General features: G+C 48.0%; 1 protein-coding gene across 7 annotated transcripts in view; it reads left to right on the top strand.

Moving 5' to 3' along the window:
- LOC149338341 (nuclear factor related to kappa-B-binding protein) overlaps positions 1-17,244 on the top strand; it is an 83,359-nt gene that overhangs the window by 44,336 nt on the left and 21,779 nt on the right. For all 7 annotated transcript variants that reach the window (XM_089547610.1, XM_089547611.1, XM_089547612.1 and 4 more), the window contains 4 exons: positions 1,895-2,283; positions 2,992-3,118; positions 6,317-6,561; positions 14,537-14,711. In XM_089547610.1, coding sequence (XP_089403736.1) covers positions 1,895-2,283; positions 2,992-3,118; positions 6,317-6,561; positions 14,537-14,711 — 936 coding nt within the window. The remainder of the gene's footprint in view (positions 1-1,894; positions 2,284-2,991; positions 3,119-6,316; positions 6,562-14,536; positions 14,712-17,244) is intronic.

Genomic DNA, 17,244 nt, shown 5'->3' with positions numbered 1-17,244 from the left:
TGGGAGAGCGTTCAAAACATCCACAGTCCTGCAAATTCATATCATCCCGGTATTTGTATCAGCCGTGATTGTATCATCGAGATTCTATTGCATGTTGTTTGTCTTATCCGAGAATTCATCCCCACCGAGTTCGTCTTAGTCTAGCAGTACAATGCAGCTCGTGTGGTATCATGCCCAGATAGGGAGTAAACTTGTTTTGCACTCAGTGTTGGTTTGTTGTTTTTTTCTCTCTTTCAGAGTACTGCAGTGTATAAACCTGTGGGGACAATCAGTTGCACTTTGTTGTAGTAAACAGGAACAACACTGTGAACTACCAGAGAGAGAGAGCTTTGCTATGCATATCCTGTGCCAGTGTCACTAAAGCCAACTGTCCCATCAGCTTGTTCGAGGCTTGCTAGGTCCGCCACTTTTGGGGAGAGTAATGTGGATAATGTGGGTATTGAGGAGATTGATTGGCAACCAGTGTTGCGAATTTAGCATGAACAGGGCAGGAGAGCCCTCCAGAAGGAAAGTGCCTCTCAAATCTCCAAGCCTTCAAATAGTATATGCTTGGCAAGGGAACTTGTCTGTTCCAGTGATTTTCAATGATCTGTATTAACTGTATTTCTCGTCACCATACCTGTTATTATTGGTTTGGTTTATTGGGGTTTAACATCCCAAAGCGACTCAGGCTATGAGGGACGCTGTAGTTAAGGGCTCCGGAAATTTCATCCACCTGGGGCTCTTTAACATGCACTGACATTGCACAGTACACGGGCCTCCAGAATTTCGCCTCCATCTAAATTCAGCCGCCGCGGCTGGGATCGAGCCTGCGTACTTATGTTTTGCAAAGGAATGTGCTGTCCAATGTACGGGGCACCTGTGGCTTGGTCAAGCTGTCTTTGCTGCTTTTACTTCTGGCCTCCAGTGTGGTGCATATTAATACTCTATGGCTGCAACGAAGGTGGTGTGCCAGTACCTGTCACAGGTGGTGCTGGTGCTGATTGTCTGTCTGCTCATTGCTTGGTGGGTTAATGCCAAAGGTAGTGTAGGTACTTTCTGCTACCTGCGCTGGTTGGCTTATTTGGCTGAGCAACTGTCTTAGTGAGGGTCTCAAGTGCGAGGCCAAGATGAGGACAGCTTTTTTGTTTTGTCTCTAGCCATGTGGCTGCACTCAGGGAGGCAATGCCCATTATTATGCTGTCAAAAAACTGTGAGTGTTTACCAGCTTCGGTGATTTTTGGCCACAGAGAGCAGCCGTTCCTCTGAAAGGGTCAGGCCAACATTCTTGATGTGGATTCCCTGCCCCTAACCTGGTCTTGATCTTGACCTACTGTTGGCTCATGACATGTGTGGACACCTCACTGAAATGCAATGTTTATGTCAAGGAACGTGAAGCACCAAGTTCAGTTATACTGTGGCTGTTCGCATACTCCAGGAAAGGATTGTTTTTGATAATGTTTTTGTAATAAGGTCTCTTCGATTTGGTTGCACTGGCTGCACTAGTTTTGCTAAAGTTCCGCCTCCGTGCAACGAGCGCGCAAGGCCGGTTCCGGCAGTTCACAACACTAGCGCCGCACTGTCGCTGTCAAAACGAATAGGCAAGTGCACAAAATGTGCAGGCCACCCGGCATAGTGAACTGGCTGGCACTGACTCCGAAGTGAGTGCAGTGCAGTCGAGAACTCGTCGAGAACTAGGCCTGCACTTGTACAAAATGAAGAGGAAAGTGCAGAGGGCGCGCGCTGCACGGGCAAAACGTATACGGCAGTGCTGCACTCTCTGAACTCGTGCAGCTAGTGCAGCCAAATCAAAGACACCTATAGATGCATCACTAGCCCTGATGGCTGGGAATCTAGGTGACTAATTGGTGTTCTCTGTATTGCTCATTGCGGAATGGACATCCTGGCTGTTCAGAGGATGGGCGGACCAAGCGGCCTCGTGTTGGGGGCGGGCTGCCCCCTCCGGCTGTGCCGGCGGCTAGCATCGGCAGCAGCAGCAGCCCGCCCCCTGCCCCCCCTTCACCCCCGGCCACCAGCAGTGGCGGCGTCCCCCCCGAGCTGTTGCCGGCCCCCGACTCGGAGGACGAGGAGGAGCCCCCCGTGGCCTCCTCTGCCCTGGCAACAGCAGCAGCAGCCCACCCCCCGGAGGCGGTGAGCAGTGGTGCCAGTGGCGGCACCTCCATGGTGCCTGCCAGGGGGGGCCGGCCAGCCAGCCCTCCCACGGTGCAGCAGCCGTCGTGCTTCTTTGCCCTGCTGCGGGACCTGTTCAACGACACGACCGAGCAGAAGATGTCCGCGGCCAAGGTGAGGGCCCCCTTACCTGCTTTGCCCATGGAAGAAGAAACAAAAGAAGAGGCCCCAGCTGTCCGAGGAGTTGTGTTGTAGAAAGCGGGCTTTTTTGCAACGGACCACCGGGATTGTTTGGCCCATATCATGGCTCTGCCGGGAGGCTTTGGTGCAGTAGCTGCTTGCCACATGGTCGGGTGTTGGTATGGAAACGGCAAGTCTACTTGCTCTTGGCTCTTTGATTAGTCGGGTTGGTGGTTTGACTACCATGATGGAAGCCTCATTTCCAGCTTGAGAAAAGCTGACGTAAGGGCCACACTTAGATTTTTTTTTTTTTTTCTCCATAGCTCTGTCAAACAGCTGATCCTACAGTGCTAAGCATAAACCATGACACAAGTCAGGTACAACTGCACCCATTTCACACAGTGTGGAACCAGCGCAGGTAGTGTGTCTGCAGAAGCGCATCATTGTGCTGTGTATCGCAACTTTGCTTTAACATGCTAGACATTGCAAATGACGGCGCTTGCCGTATCACAATGGTGCTTGCACTTTGTCATGGCAGAAGGTACCTGCTTTGTCAAGTGGGTTCATTCATTGAACCTTCTGCTCTTTTGGCGCGGATGTAGCCAGCACTGTGGAAGGCTGGACTAGCTCTGGCAGTGTGAAGTGTGCAGTGCTGCCAGGCGGAGTAAGTATAGAGCGGTGCTTCTCCTCCTCTCGGTGCAGCTGGAGGAGCGGGTCAAGGCGTGGAGCCACTCGCCGGGGGCCCAGCTGGTGGAGTGGTTTGGACGGCGCGACAGCTGGCCAGACATGGTGTCCTCTGCCCTGCGCTTCCTGGCGGGTGACTACATAGGTGAGGAGCCGTGCTCTCTCTTTTGCTGCACCAGTCCTCAACCTGCGTTCATGGGAAGAGCTGTTTGCCCTTCTGGTCCTCCGGTGGGCAGGTGGCAACCTGCCCAGGTGTGTGTGTGTGTGTGTGCATGCGTGCGTGTGTGTGCGTGTGTGTGTGTGTGTGTGCGCGCATGCGTGCGTGCGTGCGTGCGTGTGTGTGTGTGTGTGTGCATGCGTGCATGTGTGTGCGCATGCGTGCGTGTGTGTGTGCATGCGTGCGTGTGTGTGCGCATGCGTGCGTGTGTGTGTGTGTGTGTGTGTACATACATACATAGTTGGTTGCGAGAGGTAGAATGCGAAACTGAGAAACACTTCCTTTAGGTAAACATTTATTGCGAGTCGACATTTCGGACAGAGCCTGTTCTTTTTCAAGACTGAAGATACATGCTTCTTGCTTCTCTTCTTAAGGGGTTGGCATCTGTACAGGTGTCCGACACATGGACCAAAACAACAAGCAAACGATGCGGGAGAGAACACCTCAAAAGGAAAAAAAGAAAATACAAAAATGGAACAGGAAGGAGGGACAATAAGTGTCGTCGTATATCTGATGTGGATCCCCTCTCTTTGAGACAATACCGCTCCATTGAACTCAACACACAGTGACGCAAGGGACGTTTATGGTAGAGCAAAGGAGTCTGTGGTACTTGTGGTGTAATGTGCACATCACCCAAGACTGCTAGCAGATAGCCTAGTTTGAGTTTTGGATGACAGACAAGACATCCACTGCAATTTTTTTTTTTGTTCTTTTTTAATTGTGTCTGTCTGCAACTATTATGTGAGCTGGGGTACTTGGTTTATGAGTTCTTAACAAAAAAAGAAAAAAGCCGAAGAAATGAACTGGGTAAGGGTATCCTTGTTGCCATTGATGCCTCTCGCAAGCTTATCTGGGCAAAGTTTTCTGCCAAGCATTGGGACTTGGTTCCGAGCTCTTTTGAGTCATCTCTGTTATGCTCTTGCTTGGTGAAGTTATTCAAGGCCTCTTTGAGGGCATTTGCCTGATAGTCGATTGTGTTCACAGTGGCGAGTGGCCATGTTTTGTCTGACGGAACTCTTGGCCCGTTGTCACACAGGAATTCAACTACAGTAGACTCCCGTTAAGACGAACTCGCTTAAGATGAACAGTGGTGGTCATTTGTTTGGTTTCCCATAGAGTCAATGCAAAAAAAATCTGCTTAAGATGTACACTGCACACGTGCTAATTGGTTAAGATGAACTTTCACGACCAGCCGTGCCCAAGCCATGCAGCTTTACTCGACCATTCGAGCTGTATTTCAGCGGAAGGAAAGAAAAAAAAGCTAGAAAATTGAAAGCTTTTTTGCACCGCCGACGATCCATGCGACGCGGGGAGGCACAGAGACCTAACCACGTCTCCGTTGAAAGGGCGATTCTGTGAAAGCAGAACTGTCGCTGCTCCTCCCCTGTGAGGGCACTGAAGGATATCTTGGAAGGTTAAGTGATATGCCTACGCTTGTAGCAAGCAGACGATTTTCTCAACAGACACAAAAAATAACAGACTGGGCAACACTCAACAGTGCCTGATGCACTGCACTAGTAGTGCAATAAATGCTTATGTTGCAATTATTTTTTCCTAAAAGACTATTTCATGGCTTTGTTCACATATACGAAGTATTTGGACACACACTGCATGCTCGAACATCATTTTAAGAAGCACTCCTAATTAGATGAACTTCTGATAAGATGAACAGTCTTCATGGTCCCTTGGAGTTCATCTTAAAGGGAGTCTACTGTAGTTTATTTCTTGCCTTGACGGAGTCCATGGCCTCAGACGCCTGCATCTTGTTTCTTCTTCTGGATAAACACCGCCAGCAATGGTGTGAGCCATGTCTAGAATGTCATAGTCCTTGCAGTTGTTATCATAGTTTATTTTCGGGCACTTTCTTAACATATCTGTAATTGCAGCTGGAAGTGCACGTCCAGGAATAATTGGCCTCGTTTAGCATTGAGGTGTCCCCAAAAGCTTACATGTTGTCAGAAAAGTATTGGACCGTGTGTTGTACCTGCTCTCTCTCCTGGGATCAGAAGGCAGTGTGCAGGCCATCTGGATGTTGTTTCCTGTGGTCGATCCTTAGAACTTCGCATAGACGTCGAGATGTTGCCTGCATTGGTGTGATGCAAGGAATGTCACTTTCTGGAATTCCTGTATACAGTATGGTTGGATGGAAAGTTGGGACTGGACGGGCTTACGTGGACACTTTTTTTTTTTTAACCAGTTCAGTGGGGTATTGGTGTGGCTGCATGTTTCGAGCATTTTTTATTTTCCGCTGTGAAGTGTTGGTGTAAGTGCGTTTCTCAGAAAAATGTTTGGCTGCTAGCTAGCATTTGGACATGGAAAGGTTGTGCAGAAGGCTCAACATGGGAGGACAAGAACAGTTCCCATGTCCAGTTGCACTTTCAACCTTTACACTTGCAAACGAATGCTCCAGCTAGACCGACATAGTGTTCTGCTAGCCTGTCCCTGTGTAGAAGTTCGTTTGAGTTGGTTGTTCATGATAAGGATAGTCGCAGCAAGAACACAAGAACTGGACGCGTATTCGCCAACTGCAGCCTGTACAGCCACAAGGCTTGAAACCACGGTGAATTGCTCACGGTGACTGAAGATTGTCACAACGGCTTACCTAAAAGGGATAATAAATCCCTAAATAATGCTTAAAAGTCTATACCAACCTATTGTTACTAACCATGTAATGTTTAGTTTAAATTCAAAACTGATATTCCAGCGCTGTGAATAATATGTGTAAAAATATGCAGAAAATCTTTTGAAAATCTTAAACAGCGTTATATGCCACTAAGCATCACGATTTGCGACCTAAAAGGCAGAAAAATTAAAAAATGAAATGGAAAAAAACAATAAAATTACAGTACAGAGAGCGGTGTCGAACGGCCGACCTTCCATACGCAACACGTGGCTCCAATCCACTGTGGCATAGCGGCGATGTCAAGCCGTCGTTCTGAATGAATATTTATAACCAGCCTTAATGGTGGCTGCTACCTGCCGGTGGGCGGCGCTGTCATCGCTGGCTGTACTGGCTGCATTTGGCGAACACGCGAACTGGACAGCGCTGGATTTGACTGGTTCTTGTGTCCACGCTGTCCGTTTCGTGAGAAGCACCAGAGAGAGACATTGAGTGGCACCCTGCAGGGCTGCTCCCCGAGGACTTTGTGCCGTACCTGGACTACAAGGAGAAGCAGCAGCAGTGGCAGTGGATCGGGGCCGGCCGGGATTCGGACATCCAGACGCAGGCGCTCTGCCAGCACTGGCTGCAGGGCCGGGAGCCCATGGACGCCCTGGAGGCCTCCCAGGGCTCCCCGCCCCCACCCAAGTCCACCACCGACTGGACCGTGCGCCCCACCACGGACCACGAGCGCACCCAGTACCGCTCACAGGTGGGCAGCATCCAGGGGCCACCACTGCCTGGCTCTCGTATTGCAAACAAGCACCTAAAAAAAAAAAAAAAATGACCACCGGTTACTATACTCCGTTTCGTACATAGCAGGTGGTTACGACTGACTGAGAGAAGAATGAAAAGGAAAGTGCACGGGCTTGCCAACTGGCTCAAGCCGAGCCACCACTGCTGCCACGTGCAGATAGAAGAGTGTTGAAAGATAGGAGGAGAGAGAAAACGAGAGAGTAAAGACGCGCGTCGCAACAACCGCGTCCGCCGGAGCGGACGCTGGCTGAAAAAACAGATACACGGACGTAGCCCGAAGGCTGCTGACCTCGTCACCACCTCCTCCACATACATAGCAGGCAATGCTGCCAAAGCTAGCGCGCCTGTTCGTACAGGCTGAGTCCACACGCAAAAAGTAGTTCGCCATACAACCACATTGAGCACAGACATATTTCATAGCGACAAATCTTAGAAGCCGTAACTGGCACCTCCTGGAGTTCGTTTTACCTCTTGCCACATTTTTGTCCTGCGACTCGTTGGGATTTCGAGAAGCAAAAAGTACACGTGGTGGTATGATAAGCCAGTTGGTAGGACGAATCGCTTCTACTAAACCCGCGCCCAAGAAGTAGTTCACTCTCCGTGAAAATTATGGCCAGAGAGCCCAAACACTGAGCGACTCACAGCTTCGACCGTGATTTTCAGTGCTACCACATCTTTTTATACCGCTCTTTGTATTCGTCCAAATAATGACCGGAGTTTCGAGAAGAATGAATGATCCGTGGCGGAGTAATATGGTTTCACAGACGCACTACTTCAGCAACCTCCGCAGCGTTGCCTGCTATGTATGAAAAGGAGTATACATTTGTGTAATGCAAGATTGAGCAACAGCCGTTAGGCAGTTTTAGGATCGTCACACGGTAAATACGGTAACCATGGTAACTATGACCATACTGCATATGCAGCTAAGCCAGCACAGCAGTGGTCACAAGTTATGATACTGGCAGTACAAACCATGCGGCTGTGCTAAAATTGTTTATATACACAATGCTAAATGCAGCTTACACTTTATCACATGGCGCCCTCTGTGCACAAAGGCGCAAAGACCGAAAGCTTTAGTTCATTCCACAGCACACAGGGGATGCCGCAGAACCATACTGTGGGACGTTACGCTCTTCTCTGCTCATCATTTGTCCTTCATGTAATGCCAACGACGCTGCTGAACGAGGAAACGTGCCCTTAACCCTTTCAGGCGCTTTGTACACAATTGTGGAGACAGCAAACTCACAGCTTTTTCTCAGAGACTGGTGCACCTAGCACTGATCTCATTGCTTCAGTCAAACTGAGCAGCCTTCTTGTCGCAAATAAGTTGTTTTTCTCTGCCGTGTAGCGAACGCAGCAAATAATATTTCACGTAAGAGTGAGCTAGGTAGCACTTTATCCATCATTTTTGTGTCGGCAAATTTTGCTGCGACTGATCCAGATGATGAGAGTTAAGTAACTCGGAGAATAAGAATGGGGTGGAAAGCATATGGCAGGTTCTCTCAGATCATGAATGGCAGTTTACCAGTATCCCTCACGAGAAAAGTATACAACAGGTGTATCTTACCGGTACTCACCTATGGGGCAGAAACATGGAGGCTAACAAAGAGGGTTCAGCATTAGTTAAGGACAGCGCAGCGAGCTATGGAAAAAAAAAATTATAGGTGTAACGTTAAGAGTTCGGAAGCGGGCGGAGTAGGTGAGAGAACAAACGCGGGTTAATGATATCCTAGTTGAAATCAAGAGGAAGAAGTGGGCTTGGGCAGGGCATGTAATGCGAAGGCAAGATAATTGCTGGTCCTTAAGGGTCACGGAGTGGATTCCAAGAGAAGGCAAGCGTAGCAGGGGACGGCAGAAAGTTAGGTGGGCGGATGAGATTAAGAAGTTTGCGGGAATACAGTGGCGGCAACTAGCAAAGGACAGGGTTAATTGGAGAGACATGGGAGAGGCCTTTGCCCTGCAGTGGGCGTAGTCAGGCTGCTGCTGCTGATGATGATGATGAAAACATTGATTCTTTTTGCTCAATTTCGAGCGAGCGTAATGTGCGAGACCGTGTCTCCCTGCCTGACACCTTTCCTTATTTGAATTTTATTGCTGACTTTATGGAGAACTATGGTAGCTGTGCAATCGTTATAAATATCTTCCAATATTTTCACATAACACTCTTCTACACCCTGATTCCGCAATGCCTGCATGACTGCCGAGGTTTCTACTTAGTCGAATGCTTTCTCGTAATCAATAAACGCTATATATAGGGGCTGGTTATATTCTGCGCATTTCTCTATCGCCTGATTGATTGCGTGAATATGGTCTATTGTCGAGTATTCTTTACGAAAGCCTGCCTGATCATTTGGTTGCTTGAAGCCTAAGGTTGTCCTGATGCTATTAGCGATTACCTTAGTAAATACCTTGTAGGCAACAGACAACAAGCTGATTGGTCTGTAATTCTTCAAGTCCTTGACGTCTCCTTTCTTATGAATTAAGATAATTCTAGCGTTTTTCCAAGCTCTAGGTACGCTCGAGGTCACAAGACATTGCGTATACAGGGTGGTTAGTTTTTCGAGCGCAATCTCTCCTCCATCCTTCAACAAATCTGCTGTTATCTGATCATCACCAGCTGCTTTCCCCTTCTGCATTGCTCTGAGGCTTTCTTTACTGCCTCCTTCGTTACTGGCGGCATGTCCCAGTGCTGTGTTCTACCGCCTCTCTCAGTAACATTCTGATTGCAATCGCTACTGTATAGATTTTTGTAAAACTCTTCGGCTACTGTAACTATCTTATTCATATTGCTAATGACATTGCCCTCTTTGTCTCTGATCGCATACATCTGGTTTTTACCTATGCCTACCGTATTTTCCGGCGTATAAGACGCACTCGCCATATATGCACGCTCTCACCGAAAAAGTTGTAGGCTCTCACCGAAAAAGTTGGTATATAAGACGCACCCCAATTTACTCAGTTAGGCTAGTGAGGCTTAATTAAATACGCTTGTGCGACCATCGCGTACCTGTGAGAAGTTCTCAAGCGACGCTAAGTGATCAAAAAAGGCAACACTCACGCCATAGCCGCCCACGCTTTAGCAAAAAAGAAAAAAAAAATGAAAGAACTCTCCTTATGTCGATAACAAAATTTTACTTTTATTTAAAACCTTCGAAGTCTTCATCTTCGGATGCGCTATCAAAAAGTTCGTCAATTTCTGGAGGCAACGCGGCTGAAACATTGTCTTCGCACTACATACATACCACGTACACGGAGCAAAGTTGCAAAGGGTCACTAAAAAAAAAACGCCGGCTTGTCTTGGCTTGTCTTGACAATGGTGAGAAGCGCGATTGTCGCCATCTTTTGGCATTTCACATTACTTGTGCTAGGGGTCTCTGAAACGGCCGTGTGTTTATGATCCCAGAAGTCGTCATCCCCCGCCGTTTCATGATAAAGTTCACCTAAAAACGTTGCGCTCGGTGGTCCCCATGTTGGAGTACAGTTGAATCCCGCCACAACGAAATCGGCGGGGCGTACGAAAAATTTCGCTGTCGCAGAATTTTGTTGTCGAGAAATTACAGACAGACAATTGTTTTTATGACGTGACACGACTGTTCTTACGTCGCCGCGCACGTGAAAGTGCGTGGCGCGAAACGACTGCACCATGTGTCTGCGCATAGGCGACTTGGTGTAGAGAGAGGAACTCGAGTGAGAGACAGCGGGAAGCATCGTGCCTGCATGCTCTGCCGAAGCGGGATTGGTGGCCCCGAGAGGGACCGTTGAAAAAAAAAAGCTGCCAAAGGAGCTTTGAGAGAAGAGGAGGAGGAGAGGCGGCGTTGGGCGAAAAAAAAAAATTATTTCCAGAAGTCCGTAAGCTTTGTCTGCTTGCGTTTTGCTGCCAGCAGCGGTGTCACGCGACTCTCACACTCTGTTATGAGAGCCATCGCAACGTCGTCGTCGTGAGAGCCCAGAAACTTCCTGATAAGATCGAAGGCATCCAACACCTGCGACGAGGTTGCCAAGGCGGATGAATCCTGGGCGGAGTCGTCTTCAGCTTCGGACGGCGGCTCTTCTGGCTCAAGAACACTTTTAATTATGTCCTCGTCACTGAGCTCCTCGTAAACAAGCACATCCGCATCAGCGTTGAGGAAATCGTCCAGCTTGATATCGCCAGGGATGTTTCCTGCATCCTGGAGGGATTTCCAGGGCGTACTGATCCCCGGAGTCGACGATGATGGAGCGTCATCCTCCGCGGCTGCAGCTGTGCTGGTCGCCTCCTGGTCAACAAACCCGGCGTGCTTGAAGCAGTTGTTGATCAAGGTGGACCGCGTCACGTTCCACGCAGCAGCTATAACCTGAAGAGCCATGAAGAGGTCCACCTTCGTCTCCCTGCCCGTCTCGATATTCAAAAGAATACGCTCAATCAGCCTCTCCCGATAAGCACACTTCACGCTTCTGATAATGCCTTGATCCAGCGGCTGAATGATCGAAGTGCAGTTAGGCGGGAAGAATCTCACCTCAACGCTTGACAACTTGACGTCGTCGATGCGGTAGGCAGAACAATTGTCCAAGAGCAAACAAACCTTTCGGTTCTGCCTGCTCATGTCGCGGTCAAGTGCCGTAAGCCAGTCCGCAAATATGGCACGGGTCATCCACGACCGCCCGTTAGCGACATACTTGACGGGAAGGCTTGTTTCCCTTGAAGCAGCGCGGTTTAGCACTTTTCCCAATAACTAACGGGGGACGCCTGTCCGACCCATCCATATTCGTGCACAGCAGCACTGTCACTCTTTTCTTGCTGTGCTTGCCACCCTGGCATCGCTGCCCTTTAAAATCCAGTGTCCTCGCTGGCAGCATCTCGTAAAAGAGGCCCGTCTCGTCCGCGTTATAAATATCGGACGGCACGTAGCCGCTCATGATATCAGCCACGTTGTCCACCACCCATTCTGAGGCGCCGCCAGTGTCCGCGGAACTTGCTTCTCCGCACAAAACTTTCCCAACGACGTTGTGCCTCGCTTTGAAGCGATTGAGCCAACCTGTGCTGGCCTTAAAGTCATCCAGGCCTAGCAAACAGGCATAATTGAGGGCCTTCTGCTGAACAATGCTGCCGCTAAGCGGGATGTTCTTGGCTCGCGTTTCGACAAACCAGGTGTAGACAGCCTTATCGAGCTCTTCGTAAGTTGGCTGCGTCACCTTCTTGTGTTGAGCTGAAGTGCCCGACGCAAGTGCCTTGCCGATGTTTTCTTTGCTCTTCAGTATCGTTGATAACGAACTCGGCGCGATGCCAAAATCTGCGGCAATAATCGACTTCTTCCCGCTTTCTGCTTCGGCGATAATACGCGCTTTTTCTTCTAGCGAAAGAAATTTCTGCTTCTTCGCTGGCGGCGACATCCTAGGAATTCAGCAGAGCAGAGACGCGACGAGACCACGCTACGGTGCACACACAAAGGAAGAAATGGTGAAGCGGAGTGGGCTTCTTTCTGCACTCTCGCGTTTTCATTTTTTTTTTTTCTCCGACAGGACACGAAGCTCTGCCCACTGATGGCTCCGCCCACCGGTCCACAGAGACTGCCTGAAACGCGCTCGGTGTCTAGCAGACGACGCGGCCACGGAGGACGCGGCCGAGGACGCTAGCAGATGGCGTGCGCTGGCGCATTTTACACATGCTTTCGAGGAGCCCCTCTTCGCTTGGAGGCCGTGAACGCTTACCAGCCAACACCACTAGCAAGTGATCATGACGCGCTTTCGTGCTTGACAGGAAACCGCGAGCACCATGACAGCGAGCTACATCAATCGAAGAAGCCCAGCAAAGAGCCAATGAGCGGGGCGTGACGTCACTTCAAAAATCACGTGGGCATCTGGAGAAAAAAAAAAAAAAGCACACGAGGGTGTGCGCGAGGAGGATGTGCGATTGAGTGCGCGTACCCCCCCTCCCAACAGTCTGCGATGCAAAAAAATTAACGGCGGGAACGGGAAAGTCGCTCTTCAGCACTCAACTTCTGAAGAAAGACAAGACGGAGGAGCCACTCACCCGCAAAAATTCGCAAAAAAAATTCGTAGAAGCGAACACGTGCTCGCAAAGTACTTCGTTTTTGAGGAAATTTTAATACATTAAGTCCTATGGGGGTTTCACGGGGAATGCAAATTACTTCGTTGTGGCGAAAATTTCGTTGAAGCGGCGTTCGTTGTACCGGGATTCAACTGTATTCGCATTTTCTGACGTTGCCGAAGGTCCGCCCCTGGAACCGGCAGCTCCCCTCCCCAGCACATCGGGGAACTGCGCTCTGCAAGCAAGCATTCCGTTCCTTGACTCTGGCGATGGTCCACTCATTGGAGTATTAACTGTGTTACAACCGCATGATTGGTAATGATATTTTTTCAGTGAAAAGAAGCTTGAACATGAACCTGAGTAACTTCTGAACTTGCAAAAAAAAAAACGAAAAATTTGCGTATAAGACGCACCCTTGTATAGGATGCAGCAGCAAGATTTTTGAAGAAAAAGCCGCGTCTTATACACCGGAAAATACGGTAGTTTTTCTCTGCACTGCTTTTAGTCTACCTCCACTCTTTAGAGCATGCTCGATTTTCTCCATATTAAACTAACTGATGTTGGCTACCTTGCGCCTATTTATTAACTTCGACAGCTCTACTAGTTCTATTCTATCTATGGAGTTAGACGTCTTCATGCTTTGCTGTTTCTTAATCAGATCTTTAGTCTCCTGAGATGGCTTCCTTATGTTGGCTACCTTGCGCTTATTTATTAGGGTCTGCCATTTCTATTCTCTCTGTGGAGTTAGACGCTTTCATTCTGCAGCGTTTGTTAATCAGATTTTTTGTCTTCTGATATAGCTTGCCGCTATCCTGTCGACACACATCTGTTACCCAATAGTTACAAAATTGAAGTAATTTTATGTCGCCTTCGTATTAACGCATAACTTAATGCATAACTTCATTCTTGCAAAGAAAGACAAACCTAGATGCGCACACTGTGGAGAGATGGTCACCTTAAACCACATATTAATATCCTGTACAAAACGTGATGAGCTTAGAAGAAACATTTCCCACAGTTTTATGACAAGGTCATCCCATTACACCCTTGCTTTCTCTTTGGAGAAAATTCACTTGTTAAAAACCTTTTCTCTTGTTCTGTTCCTAAATTATCCAAATCTCCTAAACCTTCTCTAGAATTACAAAATAACCTTTAAACTTCGTCGAACCGAACAGACGTATTAAAACTTGCCTTTGGTGCATGATGGCCTTACCGGCCCATGTGCCATAAAGCCCAACACAACATGTTTCCGGAAAATTGTTTTCTAATATATATTTTTCCTGTGGGTTTTGTGGAAAGGCTACAGAGGAAATCAGGCAGAAGGCTGGTTCAACATGGATTGTGATCATACTGGTGTGCTACTGGTCAACACATTCTTGAAATTCTTTTTTGCTGTGCACAAATTTTGGTTTTGTATTTTTGCGATGCAGTTTGTATTGACAGGTCTCGAGTGAGAAGAAAATTTCATGTAAGCAATCTAAAATTGAAAAAATTTGAAAAACAAAGACTATCTTGAACTGCACTATGGTTCCAGTACAACAAAACAAATGTGGTCAAATTAGGTAAAGCAGTCATAAAGGAAATCAGCACCACAAGGCGGGTGTCTGCGCAGATAACCGTAATAGAGAAAAACGCCCGTCGTTTGAGAGTTTCCCCACTATGCACAGCTGCAATGCTTCATGAAGCAATTTTATTAGAATGGTTCCCGGTTGATTTCAGCGGTCAAACTGTGGGACTACAATGGTATAAAAGGAGGCATACATGTGGATACAGTGATTGTCAAAAAATCAATTTCGTGGCCATTTTCGGGGATTTCAAAGCTGCATCCCCTGTTAACACGGTCCTGTGTTGTTTTTCTGCTGCTTCGTTGTGCCCGTGCAGAGTGTTCTCCTGATGTGTGCAGGAGTGCGTGCGGTACCAGAACCCCCACCGGGCGTTCACCTTCCGGGTGCACGGCTACGAGGCAGTAGTGGGGCCGGTGAAGGGGGTCTACGGCAAGGAGAGCGGCGTCAACAAAGCCCGCGAGCACTCGCTGCTCGTCTCGGACCGGCCGCCCTTCGTCACTATTCTCTCTCTCGGTGAGCTTGCCCAGCAGAAACTGCCGTGTTCGCAGGGATTGCTCCGCTCCTCAATGCGAATGTATTTACGCTAATATAAGGCGAACTTCTTTCTTCACAGGATGGGTCTCGGAATGTATCTCGGGTTGTGTTCGGAAACTAGGCACGAATATAATGCGAACATTTTTCTCGCTGCGTCTCAGGATGCTACAGCTGAACCCTTTTGCTAGAGACAGGTACTGGCGAGGAGATTTTGTCTGTTGTGAAAAAGGTCTCTTATAAGCAAGTCAAGGGAGAAAACCAGCCAAAAAAAGACGGAAACACAAGAAGAGAACGACACAGGACAACGGCTGGACTAACAACTGAATTTTTCATTGAGTACAGACCGCCAGGTAATCACCACGCATGCGCCAAGGCAACACTCAAACATGATCACTCAAATAATCAAATTCTTTTGCCGTTAATGCTATCGATGGTGAGCTGACGCAAGCATCACCATGTTTGGCAATCTGGAAGACCTCAAAGATTTCACAAGCCTTCCGTGTTTTTCCGCAGCCCAGGATGGTGACATCTGCGAAACGTGGGGAACATTTTCCGGGACATCTACTGCATCGATAGCATTAACGGCAAAAGAATTTGATTATTTGCGTGATCATGTTTGAGTGTTGCCTTGGCGCATGCGTGGTGATTACCTGGCGGTCTGCACTCAATGAAAAATTCAGTTGTTAGTCCAGCCGTTGTCCTGTGTCGTTCTCTTCTTGTGTTTCCGTCTTTTTTGGCTGGTTTTCTCCCTTGACATGCCTTACCAACAGGCCCACCATTCTGCCCTGCTTTTATAAGCAAGGTTTCATATTTTTATTATTACTGGTCTCTCGCTGTGTTTGTGTTGCCACTGAGTGACTAGGAGTTTCACAGAAGAAGTCTTGTTAGAGAAGCTCATTAGCTGCTGAGATAGCTATTTACTTGCATTTCCTTTTCAAGACAGCTTATGCTTTCTATTGCGCTGCGGCCACACCTGCTGGGTAACCCTCAGTAACTTGAGAACAAAGGAAATATTTCAAGTTAAATGGAGTTCTGAGATTAGAAAATGGTCAAATTTTTTAGGGGTGGATTGCAGGCACCCCTCTTCTTGCATTTCCCCTCCTTAGGTTAGGTTGTACGCCTGTCGTTGCTTTGGGAAACGGACATGCTGAAGCTGCAGAAATTGGAAAAAAAAGTTAAAATATTTTTTTGATATGAAGCATTTATTTCACTTGACAATTCAGAATCATCCTTTTATTAGTGGAAATAATTTTCTCAACTCCGACTTAGCTATCCTACAATGTAGGATACTAGGCAAATTTGCTACCGTTACATGTGGTGAAGCTTCATACATTTGACATCGACTGCAAAAATCGCATTTCTCAACATGCGTGATGGTTTCCTTATGACTGGGCACAAAAATTATTTGTTTTTCTTGCAGAATTGAAATATCGTTGATGGGGTGGAATTTTTGTCAAAAATGGCATCCAGAGAAGACTGATGGATCTTTCTCAATGCACACAGCGCACAGCTCTCGCTCAGGAGAAGTTCAGACCCTCTTGACCGTATGCTAGCGGGTGCAAGCTTTGGCATAAAGCTTTGGCATAACTTGGTTAGGACTCTGATTGCAGGTGTGTATAGCTGTGATTTGTTCCAGAAACGAGGCATGGTGGACTTGCAGTCGCTAGTTGATTGTTGCAGAGCTTTCATGTCTCCTTGGCTGTCCAAGCTTATCCCTGCTTGGGTGCGCATCTCTTTTTTTTCTTGCATTCCTAGCGCTAGGGCGCAGCAGTGGATCCATTTCATAAATGTTTAGTCGGCTTCGTGTCAATGTTGCATGCCTGTCAAAGGACAGAACAGCAAATTTTTAAACAGAATACTGTATTTACTCACGTAATGAACCCACCCCCTACTTGTGTCATTGAGAAGTTGCATTTCTTTTTGGTTTAGTTAGTTTATTGGGGTTTACCGTTCCACAGCGACTCAGGCTATGAGGGACGCCGTAGTGAAGGGCTCCAGAAATTTCGACCACCTGGGGTTCTTTAATGTGCACTGACATCGCACAGTACAGGGGCCTCTAGAATTTCGCCGTCATCGAAATTCAGCCGCCGCAGCCGGGATCGAACCCACGTCTTTCGGGTCAGCAGCCGAGCTCCGTAACCACTGTGCCAGCGCAGCGGGGCATTTCTTTTTGAAAGTGTTACCTTTTGTTTTCGCGTCCTGATCACAGTGCAGATCTTCACAATGTGACAGGATGCTGTACGTTGGCAACGTCACGACACATTTATCTTGTGACGATAGCTCCTGTGGAGGTGGTGCAGCCAAGAAGACGACAGAAGCGGCAGGGGCTTGCTCGGCGCCTGGCCGTGCCATGTATACTTAGAAAGCTGGCAAGCAATCAAGCATTAGAGAGGAGTATCGTGGGAGGGAACAGCGCGAAACAAAACGACAGACAAAGCAAGAGGACACAAAGAGGAGCGCTGACTCGAAACTGAATTTTTTATTGAAAAACGAAAACATATATACATCACAA

Source organism: Amblyomma mixtum, chromosome 6, assembly GCF_055824585.1.
Source record: "Amblyomma mixtum isolate Tamu chromosome 6, ASM5582458v1, whole genome shotgun sequence".
NCBI classification, from domain to species: domain Eukaryota; kingdom Metazoa; phylum Arthropoda; class Arachnida; order Ixodida; family Ixodidae; genus Amblyomma; species Amblyomma mixtum.
Note: the sequence above shows the minus strand (reverse complement) of the source record. Positions and strands in the feature narration are given on the sequence as shown.